We start from the raw sequence: 16,939 nt of genomic DNA, 5'->3' as shown, positions 1-16,939 counted from the left end.
ATAAACATGTTTGCACTACAGACTTGAACACATTTGGTGTAAATGACTGTAGAAGTATTAGGGGAAATGATCAGGCTGAATCATTTCAGGATGTTCTTCTTCGGTCACCAAAATTACTGCTGCTGGGTAGAATCCCTGAAATTTTATTCAAAAAAGAGTAGCAATACTTCAGAATAATATTACTCAAGTAAAGATAAAGAGTACGCTGTGGAAAAATTACTGCAGAAGTACATTTTTCTGAAAACTTAGTGACGTAAATATAACTGAGTAACTATAACCAGTGGTGGGTATAGAGTTTTATGTTTAGCAGTTCATACTAAGAGGATGATGGACAAATTTGAAAGGAGGATTCTTTTTTTTTTTAGCATTTAAATCAATTTTAAACACTTGCATTCAAACCTCAAGATGAATTTTCACCTAATCAAAAGCAGACTGTAGATTCAAATGCCAGTGATGCCTATGTATGCAAGCTTTGGAGTTGCCATGGAGCTCCAACCATGTCTGAAATATAAACTCTTACCTGGAAAAGGACGTATGCTTAATTTTTGTGCATAGACACCTGTTGCACACAAAGCTCCAACACATAACAATCCTCTGTAAGGAGAGCATTCTTGCTTGGAAAAAAAGTACAAGATCTCTTTTATCCAATTTCTGTTACACACTTATAACTGCTGTCAAACAGAGCAGATGGAAACGTATATTCTTTGCCGTCCCAACAAGAAAATTGAATGTCCACTCTTTGTTCACTTTGTCATTCAGCACAGTCTTGCACAGCATGGAAAACGTAGTGGCTCCCTGTGGTTAAAAACTGCCCGAACTGTATAATCCATCACAATAATGGCCGCTCTTTGGTTTGGGTTTGTTGAAAGCTGAGGTTTTATTGCGGTTTTATCCTCCTCCAGTACACTGTTTTCATATCGGCACTCACTCTGATTCAGTGTCAATCTCTGTACTTCCTGCCGAAAAAATAATACTTTAAAGAAACGGATCTCTTCGGATTAAATGTCTTTCTATTCTTCACCATGTTCTGCGTCTTTCTTCACATGAGAAGGGGCTACAACTGAGTGTTATTGTGGTGTGCTTTAATCTGAATTTATCCAGTATGTGGGAATACGTATATTTTAAATGCATTCATTTCTCTTTAGGCACTGCTCTGGTGGTGCAGTGGGACCACGTCCACCTGCAGGACAACTATAACTTAGGCAGCTTCACCTTCCAGGCCACGCTGCACAACACAGGAAGGATTGTGTTTGCATACAAAGAGGTGAGCTCTTATTTATGGCTCGGTCTTTTTCTCAACCAGTTTTTTTGTCTCTTCTGCCTGATTTTCTGTTTTGTATCTTTACTGTGAATATTTTTCACCCTGCCAGTGTTTACTATTGTGCCATCACAAGCCATAGTGTCCATAGCTCCCCAAATCCAGAGTTGGAAAGTAAACCTGGAAAAACTGTATTCAATTTTTATGCAAAATATGTGTCAAAGAAAGTACAAAACAGTTTCAGTGCTATAACATGAGATAAGAATCTGATTTCCCTAAATAGATTTACTTAAATTATTTGTTTACTGAGACTTTTTGGACTTATTGAGGTTTTTTATGATATAATGTGGCTATGGGCTTTATTACTGAACCTTTCATCTTTATAGTTTTGCATGTGATGCTCAAAATGCTACATGCCCTTCTAGCTGAAGCCATTCTGTAGTTCTTGAAGTCAGTCTCGACAGGAGCTTATTGAACAATATGTCAGGTAGACCTTATTTTCAACACACCCATGCAGCGTGAAAGTGACACATTTTAATTATCACCTCAACTTTAGTACAAATTAAACTGTGAGTCATTTCACACTTAAATCACACAACTCTGGCAGTCTTTGCCCCTGCTGTTTCAAACTTTTAACACTATTAAAAATATCTTTGTCCCTTCTTTACACTTTTTATTTTGGTGAAATAATGTACTAAGTAATTACGTATTCACAAACAAAATCTGAAAGGGTGGTTTTCAAATGATGAGATTATTTATCAAAGGAAAAAGTTAAACCAACACTGTCGTATGTGGAAAAAATAATTGATCCTCTTGTTACATCATTAATTGACTTTGGAGAACTTAGCTTAATCTCAAGAGCTATTAGCTCCTCCAGTGATTTTTGCTTGAATGGTGGTCTCCTTTCTAGAGGTTTGAGAGTCATTATTCACAAATGAAAAAACAAGAAACTGTGTTGAAATTTCCCAGGAGAGGCAGCTACCAAAGTTACCCAAAGAGTGCAGTGAAATAATTCATAATTCATCGAGGATGCCACAAAATAACTCAGAACAACATATAAATCAATGGAGGCCTCATTTTCCAATCAAGATCAACATTGAATAAGGCCAAAACCACTAACACAAAAATCTTACATTAGTCAAACTTAGGCTCTTTCTGTGAGTTGACGAGATGACACTGGAATTTTTTAAAGTTAGGAATCTGGCATAAAACTAACAGCAATTATAAAAAAAGAAATCCTATTTTCTGTGTTTTGTGTCATAAATACAACTGCTTTTCATGAAAACAAAGGAACAGAGAAAACACATTTAAAACACAGAATACATCACTGGCTGTCATTGTTTAAATCAATAAATTCTGTTTTCTGGCTGAAAATCCTGCAGGAAAATGTCCTACCATCAGTTTGTGTCACACCTTCATAAGAGGGTTATGCTGTAGTATAATGATCTAAAACATATCAGCAAGTCCTACTCTAAATAGCTAAAGGTATACAATGTTTAGAGTGTCCTTTTTAAAGTCTGGACATAAAATCTGATTAAGATACTGTGAACTGACCCTTAAAGGTCATGTTCAAAATGTTCCAATCAAAAACAATTCTGCAAAGAAGAGCGGGCGCACATTCCTCCACTGTGATTTTTTTTTTCTTTGACCCAGAAACATCCATTTGCTTGTTGAGGTTACAGATTACTGTACAGATTCCTCCTGTAGACTGTCACTGTGAAACGTGAGGCTATTTAGACCTATCGGTATTTAACATCTTGCTCCAGGGAGATCTGTGTCTTGCTAGTGATGGATATTCACTTATTTCCTTTCCAGATCCCCATCGAGATATCACAAATCAGTTCTGTCAATCACCCGGTGAAGGTGGGCTTGTCTGACGCCTTTGTGGTGGTCCACAAGATCCAGCAAATACCCAGTGAGTATCTAACAGATGGTTGCAGTTTAAATAAAGGGACATACGCGGCTCGAAAAGTTGGAATAGTTATTCACTTTAAAGCCAGAATGCAGGACTGCAATTTAAAAGAAAGGGTAACACCCAATCTGGCATTAGAGGATGGTAGTTTTTCTGCCTTTTGGTATAATTAAAATAAAGCTTTACCTAGCTGTGCATCATTTTTGGTTTACAACCAGCTGGCAACCAAGGTTAGCAAACATATTATGCTAAACAGGTATTAGGAGAATTGTCCATATGTTCTGTCATGTGATAGAGTTGACTGGCTGGTGATGTTTCAAGTTTCTTTAGACTTAAAAACATAAAGACCTTACTGATTCAGTAGGTTGGTTCTAAATATGTGAAAAACCAACCAGATTTTTTAGCATTTAATCAGAAGGAATGGTCCGAAGTCATCTAGAATTGTGTTCAGTATTTATAATGATCAAAGATTCCCAGTTTACAAGTGAACTTTGTTTTTCTTAAATTATTAGATCTCTGAGTTCAGCCAAATTTGTTTTTCTTTCCAGAGATGTGTCTGGTTCAAAGGAAACCAGACACAGCTCATTCCATTTTGACATATTGTAATCAACTTGTTTAAAGAAAATTGGAGATACTTCAGACTTTGTCATAAAACGCTTCCTCACTCTCATGGGCTCAGATGTAGAATCTGATGCAATAATGAGTTGTGAAATATAACTTATTTGGCAAGTTAAACTCCTTTTTATTGCCTATGAGAAATCCTAGCTAAATTTGTTTCAAAGAAATATCTTGGCGTGTTAAATTTTCTTCATTTTGCTTCAAGCAAATGTGAAAGAAACACTGTTGCAGATTTTGATCAAATCCACTCAAATTCTTAAATTAATACTAAGTGACATCAGTAATTGTGACAAACTGTAACTCTTACATTATCTTGAAAAGCATGCATAACTGAGGTATTAAGTTTTATTTTTAATGGATGGGGAAAGAAGAGGACATAAAATTGTGAGCATTTATAGATGAATATTGTCTCTTCAGGAAGAGGAGAAAACACCATAAGAAAGCAGAATGTCATAGCAACTAATCACTTAGCATCATTACACTTCCTCTGTCACCTGTGCAAGTTCCCCTTTTTACTGTAGTCGCTGTAGAAAGAGGGGGAAATTGATTCTGGAAAGATAGATGACAAGAAAAGTCCTTCCATAAAAACGCTTCTGGTTCTGCTAGTGCCAATGAAACTTTAATTCTCTGATTTATTTTGTCTCCTGGCTACCGGTTCTGTAAAACCACATGGAAATGTAATAGTTAGGTCATATATCTGCCCAAGCACATTCCAAGTCCAATTTAAACCTTATCATGCAGAGGAAGGAATATATTTTGACAGATTTTTTACACCCTTGTCATGCTTGATTATTATCTCCGCTCTTTTAACTGCATTAAGCCATAGTACTCAAAAAGGAAACTATGACCACTACAGGCTACAACAGAAAGTCTTTCTGCAGCCAATTACTGCATACCAACTAGGGTAACGAGAGGATTTTATTTAGCTTTAATAAAAGATTTCATTTTACCTCCGGGTAGAAGATTGGGCAGAGAGAGATTTATGGGTGTCCCACAGTCAGGTTGTATAATTAACAGGTCACAAGCACACATGACGACCCAGCTTTAATGCACGTCTCTGAAGATTAATTAAACTTTGCTCACTCAGTGATATTTTTTTAAATGGAGCCAAAACTCTGCTCCACACTTTTCATACTTGCCTCCCAGCACATATTTTCAGAGGATGATGCAAAGACTGGAGCTGGGAATTATGCACAGTCTTGAGCTATTTTTCATTAATACTTGGTAAAGATTTAAACAAGTGCAAATATATTTACTACATTTAGTGCTCTTTTGGAGGAAGAACAGGCATCATTTTCAGAACCAGTCTCCACTAAGCCCGTAAAGTCCTTAAATCAACTGGCAGCCTTGAGCTAGTAAACTAACCTTCCCCAGGCTCCATCTTTGCCATTAGGCACCTGATAATCTCTTTGGTAAAAGCAAGAGGAAGTCAGACAAAAGGGGGCTGTAGGGGTAAAATGACGGGTGGACTTATTTTCAGGCTGATCTCAGCTGTCTCGCATTTCCTCTGATCAGTTGTCCCGTGCGTAATCCAAATGAACAGGTCTGCAGAGAGGCGACATCCTATCAAATGAGAAAAGCAACACAGGGTCGGTGCACTCAACAGGTCCCAGGTTAAAACACCAACTGATCTGGAGAAGTAAAACAAGTTTGCAAGGAGAATTTGTCCAAGTGGAAAAATGTGAACAGCTGGAGCAGCGACAACCACAGTTTAACCCTGCGGGACTCATAAGACTAGAATGTACCTTTATCTTTTTGGAGTGTGATTTCCAAGTGGATTTAGAGGAGAACCATTTACAAATATGCAGGTAAAATTTACTGTTAAGAAAACTATTACATGTTAATATGAAATTCAGAGCAATTTTAACATGAATATTTGAAATATATTAATCACATGGTTCAGATACAACTGAAATGTAAATGTAGTAAACTCTACAGTAAATTCTACACTAATGCAAATAATAGTGAACTGAGAACAAGTGGCAGTAGCTATTCATGTTGTATTTAATTTACCTTTGAAGTCATAACTTGGAGCTGAGCACAGTGGTATAATTATTTACAGAGGTTAAGAAACACACTTGATATCCGCAAATACCTAAAACCCCTTTTAAAAACACGTATAACTGCCTATTTTATTGGTTCAAACACCTAACATATCCTACTTTTCATTAACACACAAATTGGAAACCATCTCAGCACTACTGCACAACCTGAAGTCTCATTTTTCCTTATTTCTGCTCTTGGGGTGCCAAGGAGTATAAATGGTGCTCCTGGCTTGGCTGCTTTGCAAAGCCAGCCAATGCTGTCAAATGGCATTGTGCTTAGGGGCTTAACAACTTTCTAAGCTGCATTTTCTTTCAGATATTTTCAGTCCAACAAGTTTATTCAAGCTTGTTCAAAGTGATTTATATAATAAAAACACAGAAAAAAATCAACAATTAAAACATTACATTTTTCTAAGTTTCATTATACATTAACATGTTGGTTAGTGTCTCATTTATTATGGTATAAAAGTAACTAAACAGTCAGGTTTAAACATTTGAGATCTGTTCTACCAAAATGTCCACAAATAGGCAATTTTTCCTCATATAATTTGGAGTTACATTCCACAGAAAACTACAAAAATACTGATTAATCAATGCATACCAAACCAGAAATTGACAGAGGGCCACTGTAACATCCAACCTTGTCCTTGTCGAAGTTGGAAAGAAGGAAAGGAGGAATAAACAAAATTTTAGACGATGAATGGAAAATAAAGTCTGAAAATGCCAACCTTTTCTCCTAATTATCCAGATGTATAAATTACTTAAATCAAATATTTTCTTAATCCAAAAGGCACCTTGATATCAAGTAATTTCTGACTTTAGAAAGTGGATGAAATGCCTAGAGTTACAACTAATTACAGTTAGTTGTACTGAATTTTACTCTGTATCTCAAGAAATAATCAATTATGTCTACCAGAAATGATAAATGTACAGTACAGACCAAAGGTTTGAACACACCTTTTAATTCAATGAGTTTCCTTTATTTTCATGACTATTGACATTGTAGATTCACACTGAAGGCATCAAAACTATGAATAACACATGTGGAAATATGCACTAAACAAAAAAGTGTAAAACAACTGAAAATACCTCCTTATATTCTAGTTTCTTCAAAGTAGCAACCTTTTGCTGTGATTACTGCTTTGCACACACTCTGCATTTTCTTGATGAGCTTCAAGAGGTCGTCACCTGAAATGGTTTTCACTTCATAGGTGTGCCCTGTCAGGTTAATAAGTGGGATTTCTTGCCTTATAAATAGTCATGAAAATAAAGAAAACCCATTGAATTAGAAAGGTGTGTCCAAACTTTGGTCTGTACTGTACATCTAAGTAATATATTACACTAATGTGGTCTAATCTCTGGTGCACAAAAAAACAAACAAACATGTGTTTATTTGCAATTTGTATTGGATGTGCTTCACAACAGTACTCTGTTCCACAGTTTCATTTGTTGGTTTCGAGTACGTCTGGTAAGCAAAAGCTAATAGGTTTTTCTAGACCAGCTAGGGTTCGGTGTGGGGTTGTCTTTAATCATGCGTTCCATCTTACCCCATCAGATGTCTTGCTGTTACAACCGACTGGGTCAGACTGATGATATCAGGTCTCAGAGAAAATTGCCCTGGTCCATTTGCCAAGTCATAGCCTGACACTTTGGGCACAAAGAAAGCAGAGAAGTGCTGTAGCAGCATCCAGTATGACCCGATTCTCCCAGCAACTCTATTTCCGCTTTAGGAGACGTTTTGTCCCAGTTTTTTGTCACAGGGTTCCAGATTTACTCTTTGTCTCCAGAATCTCAAACGGTCTTTGTCTTCTGAAACTAGACGTAAGACGGAGGACGATTTATGAGTATCACCGTGTGGAGCTTACAAAGACGAGGATCACCAATTCTTCAGCTGTGGAAATCATTCCTTTACCCAGTAAGGATATTTACATTGTTTTGGTTGCTTTTATATTAGTAGAAGATTCTAAGTTAATTTCTCGTCATCTGTTATAGAAAGATTGCAGAAACAGTCTATATGTGTTGACTCTTCTCTTTTGCAGCCTGTCTCCAGTTCACCAGCTGTAGTACCTGCATCTCCTCTCAGATTAACTTCAACTGCAGCTGGTGTCATCGGCTCAACAGGTTTGACTTCCTTTACTCCGTTATACTTTTCCTCATAGCATATCCACACTGTTATTTATACTCTAACAATGTTTTTCCCAACCCTGGTCTACAAGGTACACAGCCCTGCATGTTTTAGATGTTTTTTCTGCTTTAACACATCTGATTCAGATGGTTGCAGCTCAGTAAAAGGGCCAGAGTTGAGAAACACTGCATTGCACATCTACCTTTAAAAACAAAACTGTGTAGTTTGCCAGTAGGATCTAAAGGTTTTATTTTTAAAATTAAAATTTGTTCCTTCAAAAAGGCAATGCTGAAACCCATTTTTTTCCATTGGGATTTTTAATCAGTCTGCAAGGAATAACTAGAGTCAAGAAATAAACATAACTAGAAACACTAAGAAGGACCGAATTAAAGTAAGCAAAACAGAAAAATGTCTGGTCTAATCAAAGAAAAGGGCTAAGGAACACAAAAATTAACAAAACCAAAAACTAACGCAAACAACCCAAGATCCTGACAGCATTTAATAATAACTTTATAATAATTATTTTATTTCTAAACTGTTTTCATACAAAGCACTTAACAGTTACAAAGAAATAAGACAAAAAATAAAACAGCACAGAGTGCATGAGTTCAATAGGATGTTTTGTAGCTTAGAATTAGGATAGGCTGAATATATTCTGCAGTGTCCAAATATAAGATGATGAAAAGAAGGAATGTAGGGTGATAGTTTGTGCATAGGTTATAATTGTCGTGCAGGATGGCTCAGATCAAGGTTTATTTGCTTTTTTCAAGTTGGGCATTGAAAATTGTATGAAATAACATTGATTCAACATAAGAGCCATTTTAAACCCATATTTCCAGCAATGCAGTGGCATTTCTGACAGAAGAAGGTGATGCAATTCAGTGAAAAACATTACCCTGTCCTTTTCGGAAGACTTAGCAGCATGAAATTATATATTTTTTAAAAACAATCACAAAAATTAGGCCTCTGTGTGACTTTTTAGTATGGTGTGTTTCTACTTTTATGAAAGTATATTTTTAAAATCAAACTTTCTGTCAGTTGCAGACTTAGCGGCGATTTCATTTATTCAGCTTTGATTCCCCTCCTGAGAAAAGTAGCTGTATTTAGTTGGCAGCTCATTCTGACAGTCACTCGACTCGCACCTGTTCAGCCAACCTCTGCTCCACTTTCTTTCTACCTTATCCCTCTTGTCTCTCCCGCACTTCAAACACAAGTAAATATTTGAGCAGCCAGAGAGGTGTTGGCGTTCCTCTACAGAATTTCCTGACAGCTGAAATGTGAGCTGCAGTGTATTTGACTTGATTTAGTCGGATAGAAAAGTCTGAGTTAAAGACACACAAGAGCAAAGGGAAAAAATTATGGAGAGATGACGCATGATCCACTCTGATTTCAAAAGATGTTTGCTGTCCTAATGACGTCCTTTGCGGAGGTTGCTGTTTGGCCTGTGGAATGACCATCATAGCTCTTTCACTGTTAATCTACTTTCCAATCTGTAAATATAAAACATGAATCTGCCACTCCCTTATTTTTTGAGCAGTCAGCAAACGTGAGTGATTGTGTTTGAGGGAAGCGAGCAGTATTAGTGTCCTGCTCATTTTGATTTGTTATCGATGTTCTATAATTCATTTCATACAACATTGTCATGACTTAGCATCTTAAATCCTGGCACATTTGACAAAGACATACTAATTTGCAGCTACAAGAAAAGTGTTTATATATTCAGCAGTTTATGGATGCGGAGAGATACTGTAACGCCTTTAGCAGCAGTCTCATTAAGCTGCATTTTAATTAGCGTTCCGACTGTGTTAATACTTCACAGTTCAGCTCCCCTACCCTTCCCTCAGCATCTTCTAGCCACTTCCTTTTAGAAAAGGCAAACATGCTTTTGGCACGCACTAATTAAAAAACATTGTGGCTTCGCTGGCTGCGCAGTTAATGAGAGACGCTGATGTTTGTAAAAGAACAGCCTCAATGAACTTCCGTCTAAAGGGCTGGGACGGTGCAAGCGCAGATTCTCTTTCATGCTAAGGTACAAGTGGAAGCTGGGAAATAAAGCATCTGAATGCTGATGTGTTTGGATCAAGCTTCGATATTTGTTGAACAAAAGCTGTTGCACACCATAAATGTAATGTACTTTACAGTCGATGCATAAAGAGCTAAGCTTAGAAAGACCTTTCCTTAAAAGTTTTTATTCAGAGTTGACCCAAGGAATAAGCAAACTAAGCTGCTGTTTCGGTTATTGAGACCAGCAGGGGACCGCTAGAGAGCTTGACCACTTCGCAATAAAGTGACAAACCAAAACTGCCAATGTCCTGCGTGAGGGTTTTACACAGACCAGCCAGAGAGACCCTAAATGGATTCCAAAAAAGGTTCTTTATTTAAAAGTCCAAAAATAATTAAAAAATTATGAATTGGGCCCAAAACTGAGGTCATCATGACAAACTACAACTCAGGTAGTAACACAAAGAACTCTAGCACCAAACTGACCTAACAAACAAGACATGAGGGGAACTTAAATAGTGGCTGATCAGACCACTGCTGACACACAAGGGGGTAATTAAACATACAAGAACTTAAACAAATACTGTTCAACACAATACTAAATCTTTAAATTAAATAAATACTATTAGAACTGAACTAATTGCCAAAAAGAACAAACATTGAAAAAATGGTAAAATTAAACTGAAGAAAACCAAATGTCCCCTTCCCCTGGCAAACAAATGGGATGACCACTGAGGAGGTTTACCAGCCATGAGGACAACAATCAGCTGGAGCTCTTCTGTGTGACACTCCAGCAGCAGCTCCAAAGGAAACTGGTAACTCAAAACAAGAAGAAATTAATTTGTTGCATTTAACAAAAATATAAAGAACTGACAAGTAAAGTTTACTAAATGTGTGCACTGCAAATAGTAAACTAAAGAGTCAGGCTAATGGATATCATTTTAAAAATGAAACTAAACTATTTACTAATCAATATGTGAACTAATGTTAAGGATGAACAGAAAACGATTGCCATTCAGATCTCTGTGTGACAGTAGGGACAGCTGTCACATCCTTGTATGAAGGAATTTGTTCATTCAGGACATACTAAAACAAAGATACTGCTCCCACTTAATGCTCCAATCCATTGACATGGATAGTATGACTTGATTAGTTTGATAAATAAACAATTGGCTAATATATATTTGTCTCAAGATGTTAAAATCATGCAAATGCAAGACCAGCCTGTTATGGCACAACTTTTCAGAATGGTGATGTTTTAAGTCAGATATCTTTGTTCAAATTAAACACTTTATTTCCTTGAACTTTCTTTTGTTTCTATGTTGCATTTTCTTTTCTTTTGCCATGCTTACTGCATAATTTTGCAGAAGTTTCACAGTGTTTTTCTTTCCACGTCATAAAAATGACTTTCTAGTTTGCAGAGCGTTCGTTTGGCTGCACGTTTCATTAAGCTGCTCGGTACTGAACCCCCTCAGCTTCTGTAAATGTGCCAAAGAAAAACAGCTCAGTGTGCACGGAACATCTGAAGCAATGTGGACCTTCCAGACAGAACTGTGCAATAAGATTAAACGTGTTTAAAGCAGACATCCTATGATCAGTCTGAGCTGCGTTGTTGCAGTTTGTGTCCTGAGCTAGAAGTAGATTTAGTAAAAAAAACGGCTCATAACAATTGTGATCCGTTGCACACAATTTAAGCAACTGATGGTGGAAAACACAAAACCAGATGTTGAAAATTAGTAGTCCATCGTCTACACTATAACCAGATGTGTGCTACTGAAACGGAAGTCACATCTGTGCTCCTGCTGAGTGAGTGTGTGCCCCACTGAGAAAGAAAATATGCAAAAACCGAGGTTGGATTGGTTTTAGTCAGCAACATGGAGTGCTGTTTTCAGAAATATGAATGTTTTGTCCATGATTTGTTTAAATCTGCTGGAAGTGTGAGTTGCTAGTGTCTGCTCAGTTCATCTTAATTCTGATTAATTCAATTTACTTGTTTCACAACAAGCTAACTCAGTGACTGATAAGCTTTAATTCTAATTTGATTAAGTTCATTTCAAACCTAGGAGTAAGACTAGGTTTGAAATTGCAACAATGTGGCAAAGATGTCAGATCACAATCTAAGCTACTCATACCATTCAATTTCCAAAAAGCAGATACTAAGTTGTTTATTGGTAAAATGCATGTTCACGTGGGACATAAAGGAAATATAATTGTTATATAAAGTTATGAAAAAAATCTTTAGAATGATTGTTAATTTGTTGGCATAATCCATTAGTCATTTATGGATCAAGACAGGAAAAATGCAATTAAATGAGAAAAAAGAAAATATTTATCTATAAATTCTAATTTACTGGAGCTATCAAAGGGCAAATAGAAGAGCTTACTCATGATATATTAAAACATTGAAACCAAATTTATAGTTTGATTAATCTGAAAAAAGCCAACAGTTAGGTACTGAGAATATGTGCAGATATGCCTGTTAAATTAAACGTTTCAAATAATAGCTGAAGTAAGCAGTTACAAAATAGGCAACATTTGTTGTCAACTATTGTTTTGTTATCAGAACATTCAGTCAGCTGCATTTGCCTGAGCTAGACTGACTTGCATTGTGCCAATAAGAAAAATAATTACTACTGCGATTGGATTTTTATCTCTTAACCAATAAACTGTTCTGGACAAATTTTAAGTCCTACTACTGACTCATTATGTGAATGAGCAGTGGAAAATTAATTTGGCTCTGATGGCATAGCTTTGGCTTCTCAAGAGAAAACTATCAGCAGTAACGCAAATCAATTAAAAACACATTATCTGGCTCAAATTCATTCAGAACATGAATATGACTTGGTTAAAATAATAACTTGGCAACATGGATGCCAGCTTTCTCTGAACCAAAGTGGCAAAAACAACACAATCTCATTCAGTCCATCCTGTTGAGACTGAATTGAAAAATCCAAGCTGAAATATTATCTCATTTATATTCAAATGAACCTTCTCCAGCCCATCTCTGATTAAATGCGGCGCGGCTCAGTGCGTTAGACGACAACTAGCTGAGATGGATGCCACCGAGAAGAAACAAAGCTCAGGCACACGTTAGACCAAACCTCCTTGGTGATATCGAGCCAGACTGTGCTGCCTTTGCTGCACCCTAAGGATGGGGAATAGCAGTCAGGGGAAAGTGAGGGATTAAATGGAGGAATCTGATTCGGCTGTTTGAGCAGACGGGGCATAGTTAAATTACCATAACAATGTGCTCTTTAGAGAATCTTTTGGAGACCTTACTCAATATTTAGTGTTGTTACAGCACTGCTTCACTTTAAGCCTTTTTTTTCAGAATGTGGGTCTGCTTGTTGTTTCCTTGAGTGGATTTTTCTGTAAACCACTTAATTTCTGTAAATTAAATGGTTTAATCTCACTTAATTTGAAGCCCTGCATATTGTTATTTACAGCTTTGGGCAAACCTTATCAGGTTTTAGGTTATCTTGTTGGTATTATGTTAAATTTAGAGCTAACAAAAATAATTCATGATTCACTATTTTTCTTAATAGAAGTCTACCAACACAAAATTGTTGATTCAAAACTGTGAAGAGACAAATTAGTCTTCCTGGGCAACAAACAAATCTGGCTTTTCAGCTACTTTTGGAAAATTTTGCTGGAGCTTTTCTCACACCCACTGTTAACAAGCTATTCTAGCTGCTTCCATACAATAAGTTGAACAGCTTAAACAATTTTCAGCGAGAGTGTTTTTTCTGATTTAATTGGAGCTATCATCTGCACAGATATTGCTATAAAAACACAGTGACTGCATGCTCTCCTACAAGTGGAAGAGACCTGGACAAAGGATTAAAAGCAGGGGTGACAATGATTGTTCAAGTGGCGATTTGTTCGAAACTATATTTTTTTTATCATGGAATTGTTTTCTGCAATGCTTTTTTTTCTTTTAAAGGTTGAATTTTTCTAAAGTTTTCAGTGTAAAATTTCAATAATTTCACTAATTTGTAAAAAAAAATAAAATAAAAAATTTTACCTAGATAGAGGGGTCTAAGCAACTAAAAGGGGAAAAGTTAGTCATCTACTTAGCAGGCATGAAATTATCCTGCCCCAATTTTAGTAATTTAGGCTTATAACAAGAAAAATGTTGCTTGCTCACTCTTTTAAAAAGTGATAATTTGCAGCTTTTCTTCTCATGACCAAAGAGTAAATGGTATATAATTATCTTTAACTATCAGTCAAACAAAATATCTAAGTAACCACAGTAGGCTTTACAACTACTTAAAGGATCACTTCACTGCATTAACTTAATTTTGTTTATATATACTTATAATATTAGAGTAACTATAAAGTTTTAACGTTTTGTTGTCGTTTGTGTGAATGGCGAAGCAATTTCAGTAGATTCACAATCCTGAAAATACCACTTCTTTTGACATTAGTGGTGATCTTAGTGAAAACAACCCATTGTGTAGGTTATAAGTGGAAAAACCTTTTGTTAGTATTTTATTTTGGTTTTTTTTACATTTTTTTTTTCTTCTTCTCTCAGATGCTCCAGCGGCTTTGACCGCCATCGACAGGACTGGGTGGATAACAGCTGCCCAGATGAGGTAAGGATTCAATAAAAAGACTTGATCTCAAGTTCAGACTGATCCGTTTTTGTAACAGTATCTGACCCAATACTGACGTCATTCTTGGTTCAGATATCAGGCTGAGGTCATCGATCCAGACGGCACTGTGTTTTTAGACAACATGACCAAAAATAGGGCTGGAAGTATTGGCATTGTCAGTGTTTTAAAATTAAACATCTGGCTTGAATTGGACCTAAAAAACACACACACACACACACAAAACTAAATTGAAGCATCTCTGCTCTACTGTGTTCAGATTTTTTGGCATGTTACATTCTAAATGTGAAATCAGACACACAAATATATTGATGGTTGTGGTTGAAGCTTTCTTTTGCACTTTTTATCCTTTGAGAGTTTGTGCAAAATATAAAACGGAGGTTCTTTCCATCAGACCAAAGACAAGATGTGCGACATAGACGATACTACGCAACTGTACACCTTCACCACCACTATCACTGCCAGAACAGCATCGAGAAGTAAAGGAAGCACAACAGGCTGGGGCACACCTTCCACCTCTCATCCTCCCACCAGCGCTCCTACTGAAGGTAAAGTATCGGATAAACTAAAAATAAGTCGACAATGAAGTCTTCATAGGATCTCGGGACAACTAGTGAATGATGCTCTGTTCAGGCAGTCACCATAATTGAACTTTTTTTAAAATTTGTACCAATGGAAAGGATGCTATAATTCACAAGTGTATTCAGAAAAGCAAATGTTTACAAACTTTGAATGAAATATTCTTTTATTTGTCCTGTCTACATGAGGTATGTACCATTGGAAGGTATTTTAGTTTGTTCTAGTGATACCAGTAAATAAAATATTGTTACACTGTTAGAATATGAAATTATTGGCGCTCTCAAATACATACATTCATTATTTTCTGCTCACTTTTAAGAGTAAATTCCATAAAGTAATGTAATATTTAACCTACAGCCAAAGAGCTTCAAACAAATTAAGATTTTAGGGAATTTGCTAAAATATCTGTCCATTTGTGAACATTTGAAAAATATTCCAACAATTTTAAGAAATCAAATGGGGAAATATTAATGAAAGGTAAAATAAAGAATTAATTTTCAAGTCTATGAACAAAAACAGCAAAGCTTTGACTTTAAAAGAAATGCAATGTAGTTGCAAAGGGAAAAAAGTCAGTAAGTAGCTTTCTTTAATTTATCCAGGAATTATAGATTGTTCATTACTGTGCCAAATAATTACAGATGATTACACATGAAATATTTATCTGCATATTGTCTTTGTGTTCTTACCTAAAGGTTTGTGCAGGCAACAAACATCAAGAAGGTTGTGTTCCTTTTCTACTGTAAGAAAATGTTTTCAGCAAGAATAATTGTACCTCAGCAGGAGACTAATAAGCCAATGCATAATGTGGTGGTTATCTAGTGAAAATCCTCTGTAAAAAGCAGCTGACACAGTTCTTTTCCTGATAACAGGAAAACAGTCAAGGTCTCCTTTGAAGTGTGTTTACTTCCATTTCTTTGGCTTGCCAATTGCAGCAGTTGTGCATTGGCTAAAGCTACTGTTTACACTTTGAACTCGTTTCTACTTGCATAATTATTTATTAACTTATTTTAGTTAAAGATAGTTATCAAAAATAACCCCACATGTGGTTGGCATGAATGTTGTGCCCATGCACTATGTGATGCCACGTTGCCATAGAAACCCTTTATAATCAAAACTAAAAGCACACATTACTTTATGTAAGGTTTTTTTCTTCCTGTGCTTTTCTATTGATGTTATTGATGTACTCCAGCTTGATGTCTGGGATCAACAATGAGTTAATGGACCTCGATTTCAGGCATGTACTCTTTCCAGTCTGATGAGCTACAATAGTGTGTAAAGGTTTGGAGCCATCTTTAGAGGCATCCCTGATAAAGATGCATAACACAATTCATATTTTATCACCATAGCACAGTCCTGGGAACAGATGACTACAGTTGCATAACAGTGAGCTGGTGGAGATTTCTTTTTACCTCCCTTAATATCTTGTCCAGTGTACATGATGACCAGATAAACCTGGATCCTGACTCACCCATGTTTGTCACACCTCGTGTATTAAAAATGTAGTCATTGGTCTGACCTATTTTATTGTAGCTATTTAAAAATGGCTGTTTTATTGCAGTCATTTTCTGATTAATTTATGCCTTAATTGAATGACATGTTCTTTCTTTTCCATTTTGATGAAGGGCTGTAAAAAACATAACTTTTTTGTGTATGGTTATTCTACTGGGATGAAAGATGCTTTGGGCCCCGTTTACACAAAGCCGGTTTTCAGTGAAACATTTATGTTGCGATCCAGCCGTACGTTTACATGACTCCAGTGATCAAAGTCTAACAAAATGGATAACAAAA

The 16,939-nt window shown here is 36.3% G+C and overlaps 1 protein-coding gene across 1 annotated transcript in view; it reads left to right on the top strand.

The window, feature by feature from the left end:
- plxdc2 (plexin domain containing 2) overlaps window positions 1–16,939 on the top strand; it is an 83,255-nt gene that overhangs the window by 58,419 nt on the left and 7,897 nt on the right. The window contains exons 6-11 of the mRNA XM_005798573.3: window positions 1,146–1,264; window positions 3,074–3,173; window positions 7,653–7,748; window positions 7,873–7,954; window positions 14,494–14,554; window positions 14,967–15,120. Coding sequence (XP_005798630.2) covers window positions 1,146–1,264; window positions 3,074–3,173; window positions 7,653–7,748; window positions 7,873–7,954; window positions 14,494–14,554; window positions 14,967–15,120 — 612 coding nt within the window. The remainder of the gene's footprint in view (window positions 1–1,145; window positions 1,265–3,073; window positions 3,174–7,652; window positions 7,749–7,872; window positions 7,955–14,493; window positions 14,555–14,966; window positions 15,121–16,939) is intronic.

The sequence above is a fragment of the Xiphophorus maculatus genome, chromosome 21 (genome assembly GCF_002775205.1).
Source record: "Xiphophorus maculatus strain JP 163 A chromosome 21, X_maculatus-5.0-male, whole genome shotgun sequence".
Taxonomy (NCBI): domain Eukaryota; kingdom Metazoa; phylum Chordata; class Actinopteri; order Cyprinodontiformes; family Poeciliidae; genus Xiphophorus; species Xiphophorus maculatus.
Note: the sequence above shows the minus strand (reverse complement) of the source record. Positions and strands in the feature narration are given on the sequence as shown.